Source organism: Chiloscyllium plagiosum, unplaced genomic scaffold (genome assembly GCF_037043375.1).
Source record: "Chiloscyllium plagiosum isolate Xiang-an unplaced genomic scaffold, Cpla_swu_hap1 HiC_scaffold_47, whole genome shotgun sequence".
NCBI classification, from domain to species: Eukaryota; Metazoa; Chordata; class Chondrichthyes; order Orectolobiformes; family Hemiscylliidae; genus Chiloscyllium; species Chiloscyllium plagiosum.
In genome coordinates this window covers 12,631,773-12,645,261 of record NW_028270185.1, presented here as the reverse complement: position 1 = coordinate 12,645,261, position 13,489 = coordinate 12,631,773, and the positions used below count along the sequence as shown (strand labels likewise).

General features: G+C 47.1%; 1 protein-coding gene across 4 annotated transcripts in view; it reads left to right on the top strand.

Moving 5' to 3' along the window:
- LOC122542705 (reticulon-1-A-like) overlaps positions 1-13,489 on the top strand; it is a 66,388-nt gene that overhangs the window by 31,546 nt on the left and 21,353 nt on the right. For 2 of the 4 annotated variants that reach the window (XM_087983978.1, XM_087983980.1), the window contains 2 exons: positions 7,639-7,846; positions 12,751-12,889. In XM_087983978.1, the coding sequence (XP_087840104.1) occupies positions 7,639-7,846; positions 12,751-12,889 (347 nt within the window). Of the gene's footprint in view, positions 1-4,339; positions 4,452-7,638; positions 7,851-12,750; positions 12,890-13,489 lie in introns of those variants that run through there. The other 2 variants (XM_087983981.1, XM_087983979.1) reach the window with 2 other exon arrangements.

Sequence of the window (13,489 nt, the reverse complement as noted above, 5' to 3'; positions counted from 1 at the left end):
AATTTTTACATCCAGAGGATGGTGAAACTGTGGAACTCATTGCCACAGAAGGCTGTGGAGGCCAGGTCATTGGGTGTCTTTAAGACAGAGATAGCTAGGTTCTTGATTAGTAATGGGATCAAAGGTTACAGGGAGAAGACAGGAGAATGGGGTTGAGAAACATATCAGCATGATGGAATGGCAGAACCGACCTGATGAGCCAAATGACCAAATCCTGCTCCGATATCTTATGGTCTTATGACCGACATCCCATAAAGGAATGAATGTCATGTTTGACAGTTTCTTGACTATCAGTTTGTTCATTTTCTCTGCAGTGGAAGCAACGTAAATATGAACATCAGGTACACAGATACTGAACTGTTAGCATTGCTTTCTCTCACCAGCTTTTACAAGGGAACAGGGAGATGTTCTCCTGGCTGATTATTTTTAAATGTGTCGTTAAAACAGTGAGATACATTGGCAGGCGCCTTTGTACATTCTTTCCATCCATATGGCTGAAACCTCAATGCCAAAGTGAAATAAAGCCATTGGGCGAGGCAATGCCTCCAGGAGAGGGAGTTGAAACTTTATTGCTGGAACAGCACAGCAGGTCAGGCAGCATCCAGGGAACAGGAGATTCGACGTTTCGGGCACAGGCCCTTCTTCAGGAATGAGCAGAGAGTGTTCAGCAGGAGAAGATAAAAGGTAGGGAGGAGGGACTTGGAGGAGGGGAGTTGGAAATGTGATAGGTGGAAAGAGGTCAAGGTGAGGGTGATAGGTCGGAGTAGGGTGGAGGCGGAGAGGTCAAGAAGAAGACTGCAGGTCAGGAAGGCGGTGCCGGGCTGGAAGGATCCGGCTGAGACAAGGTGGGGGGAGGGGGGATGAAGAAACTGGTGAAGTCCACTCCCTCCGTTCCAACCCCAACCTCACCATCAAACCAGCTGACAAGGGAGGCGCAGTAGTAGTTTGGCGCACTGACCTTTACACCGCTGAGGCCAAACGCCAGCTCGCAGATACCTCCTCCTACCGTCCCCTTGACCATGACCCCACCCCCCACCACCAAACCATCATCTCCCAGACCGTCCATAACCTCATCACCTCAGGGGACCTCCCATCCACCGCCTCCAACCTCATAGTCCCACAACCCCGAACCGCCCGTTTCTACCTCCTGCCCAAAATCCACAAACCTGACTGCCCCGGACGACCCATCGTCTCAGCCTGCTCCTGCCCAACCGAACTCATCTCGGCATACCTCGACACGGTCCTGTCCCCATTAGTCCAAGAACTCCCCACCTACGTTCGTGACACCACCCACGCCCTCCACCTCCTCCAGGATTTCCGCTTCCCCGGTCCCCAACGCCTCATCTTCACCATGGACATCCAGTCCCTGTACACCTCCATCCCCCATCACGAAGGACTCAAAGCACTCCGCTTCTTCCTTTCCCGCCGTACCACCCAGTACCCTTCCACCGACACCCTCCTTCGACTGACCGAACTGGTCCTCACCCTGAACAACTTTTCTTTCCAATCCTCCCACTTTCTCCAAACAAAAGGAGTAGCCATGGGCACCCGCATGGGCCCCAGCTATGCCTGCCTCTTCGTAGGGTATGTGGAACAATCCATCTTCCGCAACTACACTGGCCCCACCCCCCATCTTTTTCTTCGCTACATTGATGACTGTATTGGCGCTACCTCGTGCTCCCACGAGGAGGTTGAACAGTTCATCCACTACACCAACACCTTCCACCCCGACCTCAAATTCACCTGGACAGTCTCGGACTCCTCCCTCCCCTTCCTAGACCTTTCTGTTTCTATCTCAGGCGACCGAATCAACACGGACATCTACTACAAACCTACCGACTCCCACAGCTACCTGGACTACACCTCCTCCCATCCTGCCCCCTGTAAAAACGCCATCCCATTCTCCCAATTCCTTCGTCTCCGCCGCATCTGCTCCCAGGAGGACCAGTTCAAAATACGTACAACACAGATGGCCTCCTTCTTCAAGGACCGCAATTTCCCCCCCGACGTGGTCGACGGTGCCCTCCACCGCATCTCCTCCACTTCCCGCTCCTCCGCCCTTGAGCCCCGCCCCTCCAACCGCCACCAGGACAGAACCCCACTGGTCCTCACCTACCACCCCACCAATCTCCATGTACAGCGCATCATCCGCCGTCACTTCCGCCACCTCCAAACAGACCCCAGCACCAAGGATATATTTCCCTCCCCTCCCCTATCAGCTTTCCGTAGAGACCACTCCCTCCGCGACTCCCTTGTCAGATCCACACCCCCCACCGACCCAACCACCACTCCCGGCACCTTCCCTTGCAACCGCAGGAGGTGCAACACTTGCGGCCACACCTCCCCCCTCACTTCTCTCCAAGGCCCCAGGGGAAACTTCCATATCCGCCACAGATTCACCTGCACCTCCACCCACATCATCTACTGCATCCGCTGCAGCCGGTGTGGCCTCCTCTATATTGGGGAGACAGGCCGCCTACTTGCGGAGCGATTCAGGGAGCACCTCTGGGCCACCCGGACGAACCAACCCAACCAACCTGTGGCACAGCATTTCAACTCCCCCTCCCACTCCACCGAGGATATGCAGGTCATTGGACTCATCCACCGCCAAACCACAACAACCCGACGGTCGGAGGAGGAGCGTCTTATCTTCCGACTGGGAACCCTCCAACCGCAGGGGATGAACTTGGACTTCACCAGTTTCTTCATCCCCCCTCCCCCCACCTTGTCTCAGCCGGATCCTTCCAGCCCGGCACCGCCTTCCTGACCTGCAGTCTTCTTCTTGACCTCTCCGCCTCCACCCTACTCCGACCTATCACCCTCACCTTGACCTCTTTCCACCTATCACATTTCCAACTCCCCTCCTCCAAGTCCCTCCTCCCTACCTTTTATCTTCTCCTGCTGAACACTCTCTGCTCATTCCTGAAGAAGGGCCTGTGCCCGAAACGTCGAATCTCCTGTTCCCTGGATGCTGCCTGACCTGCTGTGCTGTTCCAGCAATAAAGTTTCAACTTTGATCTCCAGCATCTGCAGACCTCACTTTCTCCTCCAGGAGAGGGAGCCTCCAGTGAGTCCTCCTGTCTACATCTGACTTATTATTCCTTCCTTGGATTTGGCATTGCTGGGATGTCTGTATCCCTCATTGTCCATGAACAGGATAGTTTCTTGTGATACCTGCTGAGTCAACAAGATTGTGGATCTGAAGTCATAAGTAGGCCACTTTGTTCCCTTAAAGGGCATTAATGAATCAGATAGAGCCTTTACAACAATTGATTTTGATTTCATGGTGTCCATCCCTGAGACTGGCTCAATTATGGATTTATTAATTGAATTTTAATTCCATCAGCTGACATTCTTGACATATATTTCCCAGAAGGAAATATATGTCAAGGATTATAAGACAGGGTTCTTAGGCATATAAGACAGGGTCAAACCAGTATGTGTCATTTGTAAGTTTTACTCCTGTTTCCTTCTGGATCTCATGGGCATTACCAAACACCACCATTTCTCTGAATTAACGCATCAATGGGTGGGTTTGACATCAGAAATATAAGCAATTTATCTTAGACAGGAACGTAGGGGTCTCAATGAGATCAGCCACGATTATATCGAATGCTTCCTCTTAATTTATGTGTTCGTGTATATGTCCTTATGTTGAATCCAGCGTTCCCTACAATCTGTTCAGCTGCATGTTCATGTAGACACACCAAAGTTATGCCAATGCCGATTGAAATGCCAATGCATTGACGTTCAGTTTTGGTGGTCACTGCTGCACACAGACCTTGCAGTTCCCCACGCCAGTAAACTAGACAGAGTGTTGGTTCAATCCTACCTCTTTGTCCGAGCTTTTGGTCACCTGTCCTAATATCACCTTCTAAACCTGTGACCTTTACCTCATAGAAGGCCGAGGGCAGCAGATATATGGGAAGAGCTCTCCCTGCAAATTCCCCTTCAAGCCACACCCCATCCTGACCGAGAAATATGTCACCATTCCTTCAACGCCAATGAGTCAAAATCTTGGAACCCCGCCTCCCTAGAGGCACTGGGGAGGTGTGTGGGGTTCCCTAGACCAAATGGATGCAGTTTATTTTAAGAAGGCAGCTCACTAGAGATGCCCATATCTCATGAATTTTTTTTAAAAAATAAATTTGGCTCTGTGTCAGTTTTTGTTTGAAAGTAGGGCTTGCGAAGCACCTTGGGATGTTTCATTAGATGCTATATAAAAGTAAGTTGTTGTTGTTGGCTGTCATATAAGGCTGCTGAAGCATTGGGGTGAGCCTCAGACCACCGAGAGTTAATCAGTGCCGTGGTGTGTGCTGGGGATCAGACAGACCGAGCACAGATTGCCAGTGGCTGGACCCAGCAGACGGAGCTACACTGTCTCTCTACAGCTTCTCCTGACAACTGGGGGATAAAAGTGAGAGAGAGGAACTCCAGAATGGGTTGGAAAGGTTAGACTGTGCTTTGTCCTCTCGGTTAAATAGAAATGTCTTGAAGAGTGGTGAGCCCGTGGAATTCTTGGCCACAGAAAGCATTTGAGGCTAAAGCATTGAAAGAGGAGTTAGATACAGGTCTTAGGGCTAAAGGGATCAAAAGGTATGGGGGGGGAAGCAGATACGGGAGACTCAGCGGAATGATCAGGCATGATCATATTGAATAGTGCAGCCGCCTTTAAGGGCCAAATGATTTCTTCTCTGATCCTATTTTCTATGTTAAGCTGCAGAGTGATGGCGAGAAGGAATATCTGGCTCTGTGGCAGGTTTGTGGGGCAATGGGGAAGCTATGGCGGGGAGGGGTGATGAGGAGTTTGCTGTTAACGGCTGCTAAATGTCTTTATAAAGTGCAAGAGGTCAGTGCCAGCACCTGCCCAGAATTGGCCCAACCTCTGACGGGCACCACAGGAGAATTAAAAGTGACTCATTTTATTTGATAGAGCGTATCTCAATGTTAATAAGTTCAGAAATATCTACTAATAATGTTGAATTTGTTCTTCCCTTTCTCTCGCCATGCCTGAGGGCCTTACAAAAACCTTTCTTTTTTTTCCCCCCCTCTTTGCAATTTGATCTGATCAGCTGTCACAGATGGTGTGGAGATCCTCCAGCTGCTCTGTCCTGTCCCCTTGAGTGCTCAGGCTAATCATAGCACCGGGAATGCTCATATTGCCAAAGACTGTCCTCTGGGAGTGGCACATATTGGGATTTCAGGGTATAGAAACACAGACGCTGAAAGCGCTGGGGACTGGCTGCGGAACTGCGAGCCTGACTAGAATTGCCCTATGCCTCTCTTTCCTTTCAGTTATATTTCCTCATACCATTGCATAAGAAATTGAACTGCTGAGAATTATTACTGGGTGCCGAACATGTTCCAAACACAATATTTTGACTTTCCAAGGAAGGTAGAAGAGGTGATGGTCTAGTGGTATTATCGCTAGACTACTAATCTAGAAATGCAGGTGATATTCTGGGAATATCATGGCAGACAGTGGAATTTGAACAAGGGGAGGTGATGGCCTAATGGTATCCTCCCTGGACTGATATTCCAGAGACCAGATAATGTTCTGGGCAGCTGGGTTCAAATCTCCCCATTGCAGATGGTGGAAGTCTAATGATGACCATGAATCCATTGTCAATTGTCCGAGGGGGAAAAACCCATCTGGTTCACTAATGCCCTTTAGGGAAGGAAACTGCATGTCTGGCCTACATGTGACTCCAGACCCACCGCGATGGGGTTGACTCTTAACTGCCCTCTCGGCAATAAATGGTGTGTAGCCAGCGATGTCCTCACTCTGTAAATAAAGGAATTCAATGTTAGAAATAATGTGGAATTAAGAGTCTAATGGTGACCATGAAACTATTGTTGATTGTTGGGAAAAATCATCTGATTCACTAATGTTCCTTTATGGAAGGAAATCTGCCATCTTTACCTGGTCTGGCCTAAATATGACTCAGGGACCCACAGCAACGCAGTTGATCCTTAACAATTAAGGATAGACACCTTTGTTGTCTGCTTTAATTGACTGGTGTACAAGCGCACCTTGATCCTCTTGTATGTCACAATACAGAGGAACCTCGATTATCCGAAGGACACAGGCGGGTAGTATTTTGTTCAGTTAATCAAATGCCAGATAACATTGTTAGCCAAGAGTCGGGACCTTGCAATCTTGTTTAGATAATCCGAAAATCGGTTAATCGAATAATCTGTGTATAACTATTTAAACAATACTCTTCATTTCTTCATTTTTCACACTAGAATGTACTTTTCAAAGGAAAACCGTTTCCTGCCTGCAATTATTTGAGTGATCCCCTCCATCAGGAGGTTTTGTCACCACGCCTTTGAGAAATGAATCCCATCAGAAATTGGGTGGAGAATGAGGCCTGTGTTTTTATCAGCTCCCAATTGTGAGACCACTGTCACCCAGGAGAACAAAAGCAGGCCCATTAATAGCATTTGAGTCTGCAACCCCAATATCCTCAGCTCTGGATTACAAATCCAGGGACATTCACACTAAGCCACCATCACCCCTTGAGAGGTTTCTGTTTTGTGCTATTACTTAATGCAGTGCCATAGAGTCTTCGAGCATAGAAACAGATCCAACTCGTCCATGTTCACCAGGTCCCCCAGACTAAACTAGTCCATACTAATGGACCACATCTGAATGGAGGTTTAACTGTGAAGACCTCATGATAATCTTGCCAAAGTTTGCTGTCCTGGTCAGACTTCCAAATCACCACACAAATGTTTGTTATGGCTCAGGAGGCCATTCAGCCTATCATGCCTGCAATGGTCCTGTGACCTAGTGCCACTCTGTCCCTTTCCCCCATATCCCTGCACATCATTTCTAACCAAGTAACTATCTAAAAGCCTCTTGAAAGCCCTCAATTGAACTTGCCTTTACCACATTTCCAGGCAATGCATTTCAGACCCTAAGTACTTGCTGGTTGGGCAAGACTTTTCCCCACATCACCCTTGTTACATTTGCAGATCACTTTAAACCTATGCCCTCTTGTTCTTGTTCCTTTTAAGAGCGGGGTCAGCTTCTCTTTATCTATTCTGTCTAGCCCGCTCATGATTTTGAAAATCTCAATCAAGGGGCGGCACAGTGTCTCAGTGGTTAGCACTGCTGCCTCACAGCACCAGGGTCCCAGGTTCGATCCCAGACTCGGGCAACTGTCTGTGTGGAGTTTGCATATTCTCCCCGTGTCTGCGTGGGTTTCCTCCGGGTGCTCCGGTTTCCTCCCACAGTCCAAAGATGTGCAGGTTAGGTGAATTGGCCATGCTAAATTGCCCGTAGTGTTAGGTGAAGGGGTAAATGTAGGGGAATGGGTCTGGGTGGGTGGCTCTTCGGAGGATCGGTGTGGACTTGTTAGGCTGAATGGCCTGTTTCCACACTGTAGGGAATCTAATCTAAAAAATCTCCTCTCAGTCTCTCCTCTAGAAGAGTGTCATCAGACTCTGATTCATTAATCCAATATGGCATGACAACTCTGCCAGACCTACCCTGTACAAGGCTTAATTTGGACATTAACTCAGGCACAATTTGACCATTTTCAGAAAAGCCTTTGAGTGACTGCATTGATAAAGCACCGGTTTGGTGAATTTCCCCCTCAAGCCCTTACTGTTTCTCTTTTTTTCCCACAGTGACTGACCTTCTGTACTGGGAGGATGTCAAGAAGACTGGTACCGTGTTTGGTGCCATTATCCTCATCCTGTTCTCCCTCACCCAGTTCAGCGGTATCAGCGTGCTGGCATACCTGACACTGTCTGTCCTCTCTGTCACCATCAGCCTCCGCCTTTACACATCTGCTCTTCATCTGATCTACAAAACCCAGGAGGTCCACCCGTTCCAGTAAGTACCAAACGACACCCACAGTTTTTGATGTTGCAAGGTCTCGCATTTGCTGTCCATTCCTAACTGCCCCTTAAGAAGGGGGTGAGCTGCCTTCTTGAGCTGCTGCAGTCCATATGCTGTAGGTAGACCCTCAACACTGTTAGGGAGTGACTTCCAGGATTTTGACCCAGCGACAAGTCAGGATGGTGAGTGGCTTGAAGGGGAATTTGCAGGGAGTGGTGTTCCCATGTATCTGGGCGGTAAAGGTCAGAAGGTGCTGTTGAAGGACAGATAGCAACAGAAGGCCATTCAGCCCCTTGAACCTGTCCATCACAGTTATTTGGAGCTGTTCTCTATTTAAGAACATAAGAGCTTGTGAGATAAAAACAGTTGAAGACCATTCAGCCCATCAAGCCTTCCTGCCATTCCACAAGATCATGCTGATTTGCTCCAGATCTCAAACTGCCTGATGTTTCAAAAATCTATATGCTTCCTCTTTAAGTACTGTCAGTGATCCAGCCTCTGGAACTCTCTGGTATGAACTGATTGGACCGAAGGGTCTGTTTCCGTGCTGTATGGCTCTATGAAAGGCTGATCTGACAGAGGCATTCAAGATGATTAACAGTTTTAAAAAGATAGTTTGAGAAACTATTTCTTCTGGCGCTGGGGATCAAAGGGATATAAACTTTAAACTAGGCACAGGGTGAGCCTAGAGAACTCCAAACATTCACTACCCTCTGACAGAAGGAAATTCCTTGCATCTCAGTTTAAATGAGCAATCCTTTCTCCTGCAATTATAACTGAAAATGTGTTGCTGGAAAAGCGCAGCAGGTCAAGCAGCATCCAAGGAACAGGAGAATCGACGTTTCGGGCATAAGCCCTTCTTCAGTCTGATCTCCAGCATCTGCAGCCCTCACTTTCTCCTGCAATTATAACCCTGGTTTTAGATTCGCCACCAGTGGATACATATTCTCAACATCTACTTTGTTGAGTCCCCTCAAAATCTTGTATGTCTCCAATAAGATCACTCCTCCTCATATTTTTAAGCTGTGATGAATAAAGGCCTAACCTGTTTAGCCATTGTTGATAAGTCAACACCCAGTGAATTTTAAACTGCATCCAATACCAGTATATTCTCTTTTTAAATACGGGGATTAAAACCTCACACAGAACTCCAGGGGACAGTGATTCATGTAAAGGACTGCTTGCTGCAGAGTTGTCGGCCGAGTGGCATTATCGCTGGATTGTTAACCCAGATAACATCCTGGGGATCTGGGTTCAAATCCCACCATGACTGATGGTTTCAAATTTGGCTAACGTCTGGAATTAAGAGTCTAATGATGACTATGAATTCATTGCTGATTGTTGGAAAAACCCATTTGATACACTAATATCCTTTAGGGACGGAAACTGCCATCCTTACCTGGTCTGGCCAATGTGGTTGACTCTTAACTGCTCCCCCCATGGGCAATTAGGGATGGGCAATAAATGCTGACCTAACCAGCACCACCCTAATCCTGTGAATGAATAAAAAAACCTCACCCTGTGGCTAGTTTAAGGTTTATACCCCTTTGATCCCCAGCGCCAGAAGAAATAGTTTCTCAAACTATCTTTTTAAAACTGTTAATCATCTTGAATGCCTCTGTCAGATCAAAGTTAAAAATCACACAACACCAGGTTATAGTCCAACAGGTTTAATTGGAAGCACACTAGCTTTCGGAGTGACACTCCTTCATCAGGTGAAAGATCAGCCTTTCAGAGAGCCATACAGCACGGAAACAGGCCCTTCGGTCCAATCAGTTCATACCAAACATAATCCCAAACTAAACCAGTCCCAGTACCTGCTTCTCTCCCATATCTTTCCTATTGATGTACTTATTCGAATATGTTTTAAACACTGTAATTGTACCTGCTTCCACCACTTCCTCAGGAAGTTAATTGCACATGCAAACCACCCTCTGTATAAACAAATTGCCCCTCATGTCTTTTTAATCTCTCTCCTCTCACCTGAAAATGTGCCCCCTGGTCTTGAAGCCCCCCCCCCCCCACCATGGTATGTAAAAGACAATCATTCTCAATACTCCAGCAGAATACATGCCTAATCTGTGCAAACCAATCTCGTAATTCATTCCCTTTAGTCCCAGTATCATTCCACCTATTACTTTGAGTGACAGACTCCACAAAGATTAATTAGCCCTTCAACGCTTGATAATCTTATCAGTGAGCTTTTAATATTTGTTCAAGTGTTTTGCTTGCTTTATACAATGTTAATTTTGAATTTTTGAACCGGACTGTGTCGGAGGGGGCTGTGATCTTCTTGGATACAAAGTATTTTTGCACCTTTTCTTTCGCTGGCCTTGCGTTCTTGGCTTCCATTTTGTTCCACACACACTGGGTGTCTCTAGTCCTTTTACTCGAAAGGCTGTTTTCCAAGTTCAGGCCACAGCATCTGGTGGCTATTTGACCCTGGAAGCAGCACAGCCCAGTACAGCAAATGTAGCACCGACTGGTATCGGTGGTGGAATCTACATGTCTTTCAAAGTCAGTACCGCACACATGCCTGGTCACTATGAAACAGAGCAGATGACATAATCTTTCTCAATATCCCACCGTAGTAGTAGATACCTTTTTTATTCACTCGTGGGATGGGGTGTCACTAGCTGGGCCCAGTATTTATTGCCCATCCCTAGTTGCCCCTTGAGAAGGTGTTGGTGTGCTGTTAGATGGCTGCAGTCCACGTGCTGTAGGGGGACTCATTATGCCAGAATAGTTTCTCTCAAAACCATCATTTCCCACTTTCCCTCCAACCCATTGCCCCATACTCACCATTAAATCCCTCCCTTCTCTCTTCTTATTCTCTACTTTCATTTTGCTCTTCCTTTGTTCACTTCTCCACAATTCACCTCATTTGATAGATTCATAGAATCAGATGGCAGCACTCATCCATGGCGACCAGATATCCTAAATTAATCTGGTCCCATTTGCCAGCACTTGGCCCAGATCCCTCCAAACCCTTCCGATTCAGATCCCCATCCAAATGCCTTTTAAATGTTGTAATTGTCCCAGCCTCCACCACTTCCTCTGACAGCTTAATTCATACTCGCACCACTCTCTGTGCGAAAAAGTTGCCCCGTAGGTCTCTTTTATATCTTCTCCCTCTCACCCTAAACCTACGCCCTCCACTTCTGGACTCCCCCAGCCCAGGGAAAAGATCTTATCTGTTTATCTTATCTGTGCTGCTCATGATTTTATAGATTTGTAGAATCAGATGGCAGCACTCATCCATGGCGATCAGATATCCTAAATTAATCCAGTCCCATTTGCCAGCATTTGGCCCATATCCCTCCAAACCCATCCTATTCATGTCCCCATCCAGATGCCTTTTAAATATTGTTATTGTACCAGCCTGCACCACTTCCTCTGGCAGCTCATTCCATACACGCACCACCCTCTGCGTGAGTAAGTTACCTCTCAGGTCCTTTTTAAATTTTTTCTCCCCTTGTCAGCTGTCCGGATGAATCTCCATTGAATGCTTCCGGCCCGGTGTTCCAATGGTCTGGCCTGGTGTTCTCATTGAGATAGTGTTGGGCTTGTCCCTGTGGTGTTTTCTTCAGCTGACGCTTCCTGCTCAGCGTTCCGAAGGCCCGGCGTGGCATCTGTGTCCAAGAGTGGTGGTTTTGACAGCAATTTCTCTCGGCAGTTTCAACCGGGCCGGTTTTCCAGCTTCCCGGCATTTCAGTTTGGTCCCAACTGTGTGTATCGTCTCTTGATCAGCTTCGTCTGAGACCAGGAGCCGTTAAATGGACTTTGATGAACTTTTATCTTAATTCACTTTATTGTTACTTATGAAATTACTTACGACTTCTGTCATTAATAGAGGCGCCATGGTTGGGCAACTTATAACACAACTCATTGCATTTTTCTTGTAAAAGTACACATGACAATAAATTCTATATCTAAACCTATGCTCTCTAGTTTTATACTCCCTTACCTGGGGAAATAGTCCTTAGCTATTCACTCTATCCATGCCCCTAATAATTTTATAAACCCCTATAAGGCAGGGAAATAACCCCAGCCTATTCAGCCTCACCCAATAGCTCAAACCCGGACCTGGCAACATTCTTGTTAATTTTTTTGCATCCTCTCAAGTTTAACAACATCCTACCTCCACAAGGGAGGCCAGTATTCTAAAAGTGGCCTAATCAATGTCCTATACAGCTGCAACATGACATCCCAGCTCCTATATTCAATGCGCTGACCAATGAAGGCAAGTGTGCCAAATGCCTTGGTAACCACCCTGTCTACCTGCGATTCCACTCTCAAGGAACTGTGCTCCTGAACCCCTAGGTCTCTTTGTTCAATAACACTCCCCAGGACTCTACCATTAACTGTATCTCCCATCACAACATATCTCCCCACTTTTCCTCTCTGTTCTCTCTGTCTCTCCCTCTATCCTCACTTATTCTGTCTTTCCTCACTATCCGATAGAAAGTGAGGATTGCAGGTGCTGGAGATCCGCGTCGAGAGTGTGGTGCTGGAAAAGCACAGCAGGTTAGGCAGCTTCCGAGGAGCTGGAGAATCGATGTTTCTGGCATAAGCCATTCCTGATGCAGGGCTTATGCCCGAAACATCGATTCTACTGCTCCTCAGATGCTGCCTGGCCTGCTGTGCTTTTCCAGCACCACACTCTTTCCCCATTCTCCCTCTATCTATCCTGTCTCTCTTGCTCTCCTCCCGATTCCTCTCTCCATCCTTGTTTACTTTCTCCTTCTCCCTTTCCTGTCCCTCTCTCCAATTTCTGTCTCATTCCCCTTGACTGCCTCACCCCTCTACTCCCACTTCCTGCTCTCCTTCTCCTCACTTCCACTCTCTGTCCAAGTCTCGCTCTCTTCCCTCACTCACTTCTCTCTTTCCGTTAACAGGGTCTATCTTGATTTGGACATTACTCTGTCCCAGGAACAGTTGCGGAAATACTTGGAAGTGACGGTGCTTTATGTGACCAGCGCCATTTCACACCTTCGCCGGTTGTTTCTGGTTGGAGACCTGCTGGACTCACTGAAGGTGAAGTTCGGGGTGGGGGGGCAAAGGTCAGCAAGGGGTGGAAAGGGTAAAATCACACTGTGGGGTGCGGCTGAGTGAAACATTGAACAAAAAAACTGCTGATAAATGGTCAATGAAGTTGAGTTTCATTAAGCTGATTTAGATAAAGAGTTACATTACCAATATGTTCAATAAAGAGTCATATTGGAATGTTTGTAATCTGGAACCCAGTTGATGTTTTCAGCATAATGTCACAAAAATAAGAAATAATTTAAAATCAGCTTCTTCTGGGTGATCACTGTTCAATTTGAACTTTTAAAAAAAAAACTATTTATCAGTGAGTAACAGTGAGATATAGCCCTGGTAAGGGACAGGTCACTCACGCATAAAATGAGATACAGGTCTGTTGCTGTCTAATGGTGTGGTATAGCTCTGAATCAGACAGGTCTGTCACTGTGTAACACTGGAGCACAGTACTGGTGGGACTGTCACTGCATAACTGTAGGGTTACAGCACTGAAGGGGAAAAACTGTCATTATAGGTGACAACGGAACAGTATTGGCAGGCAAGCCTCCACTGTATAATATTGGGGTACAGTACTCTTGTGGACAAGTCTGCCAC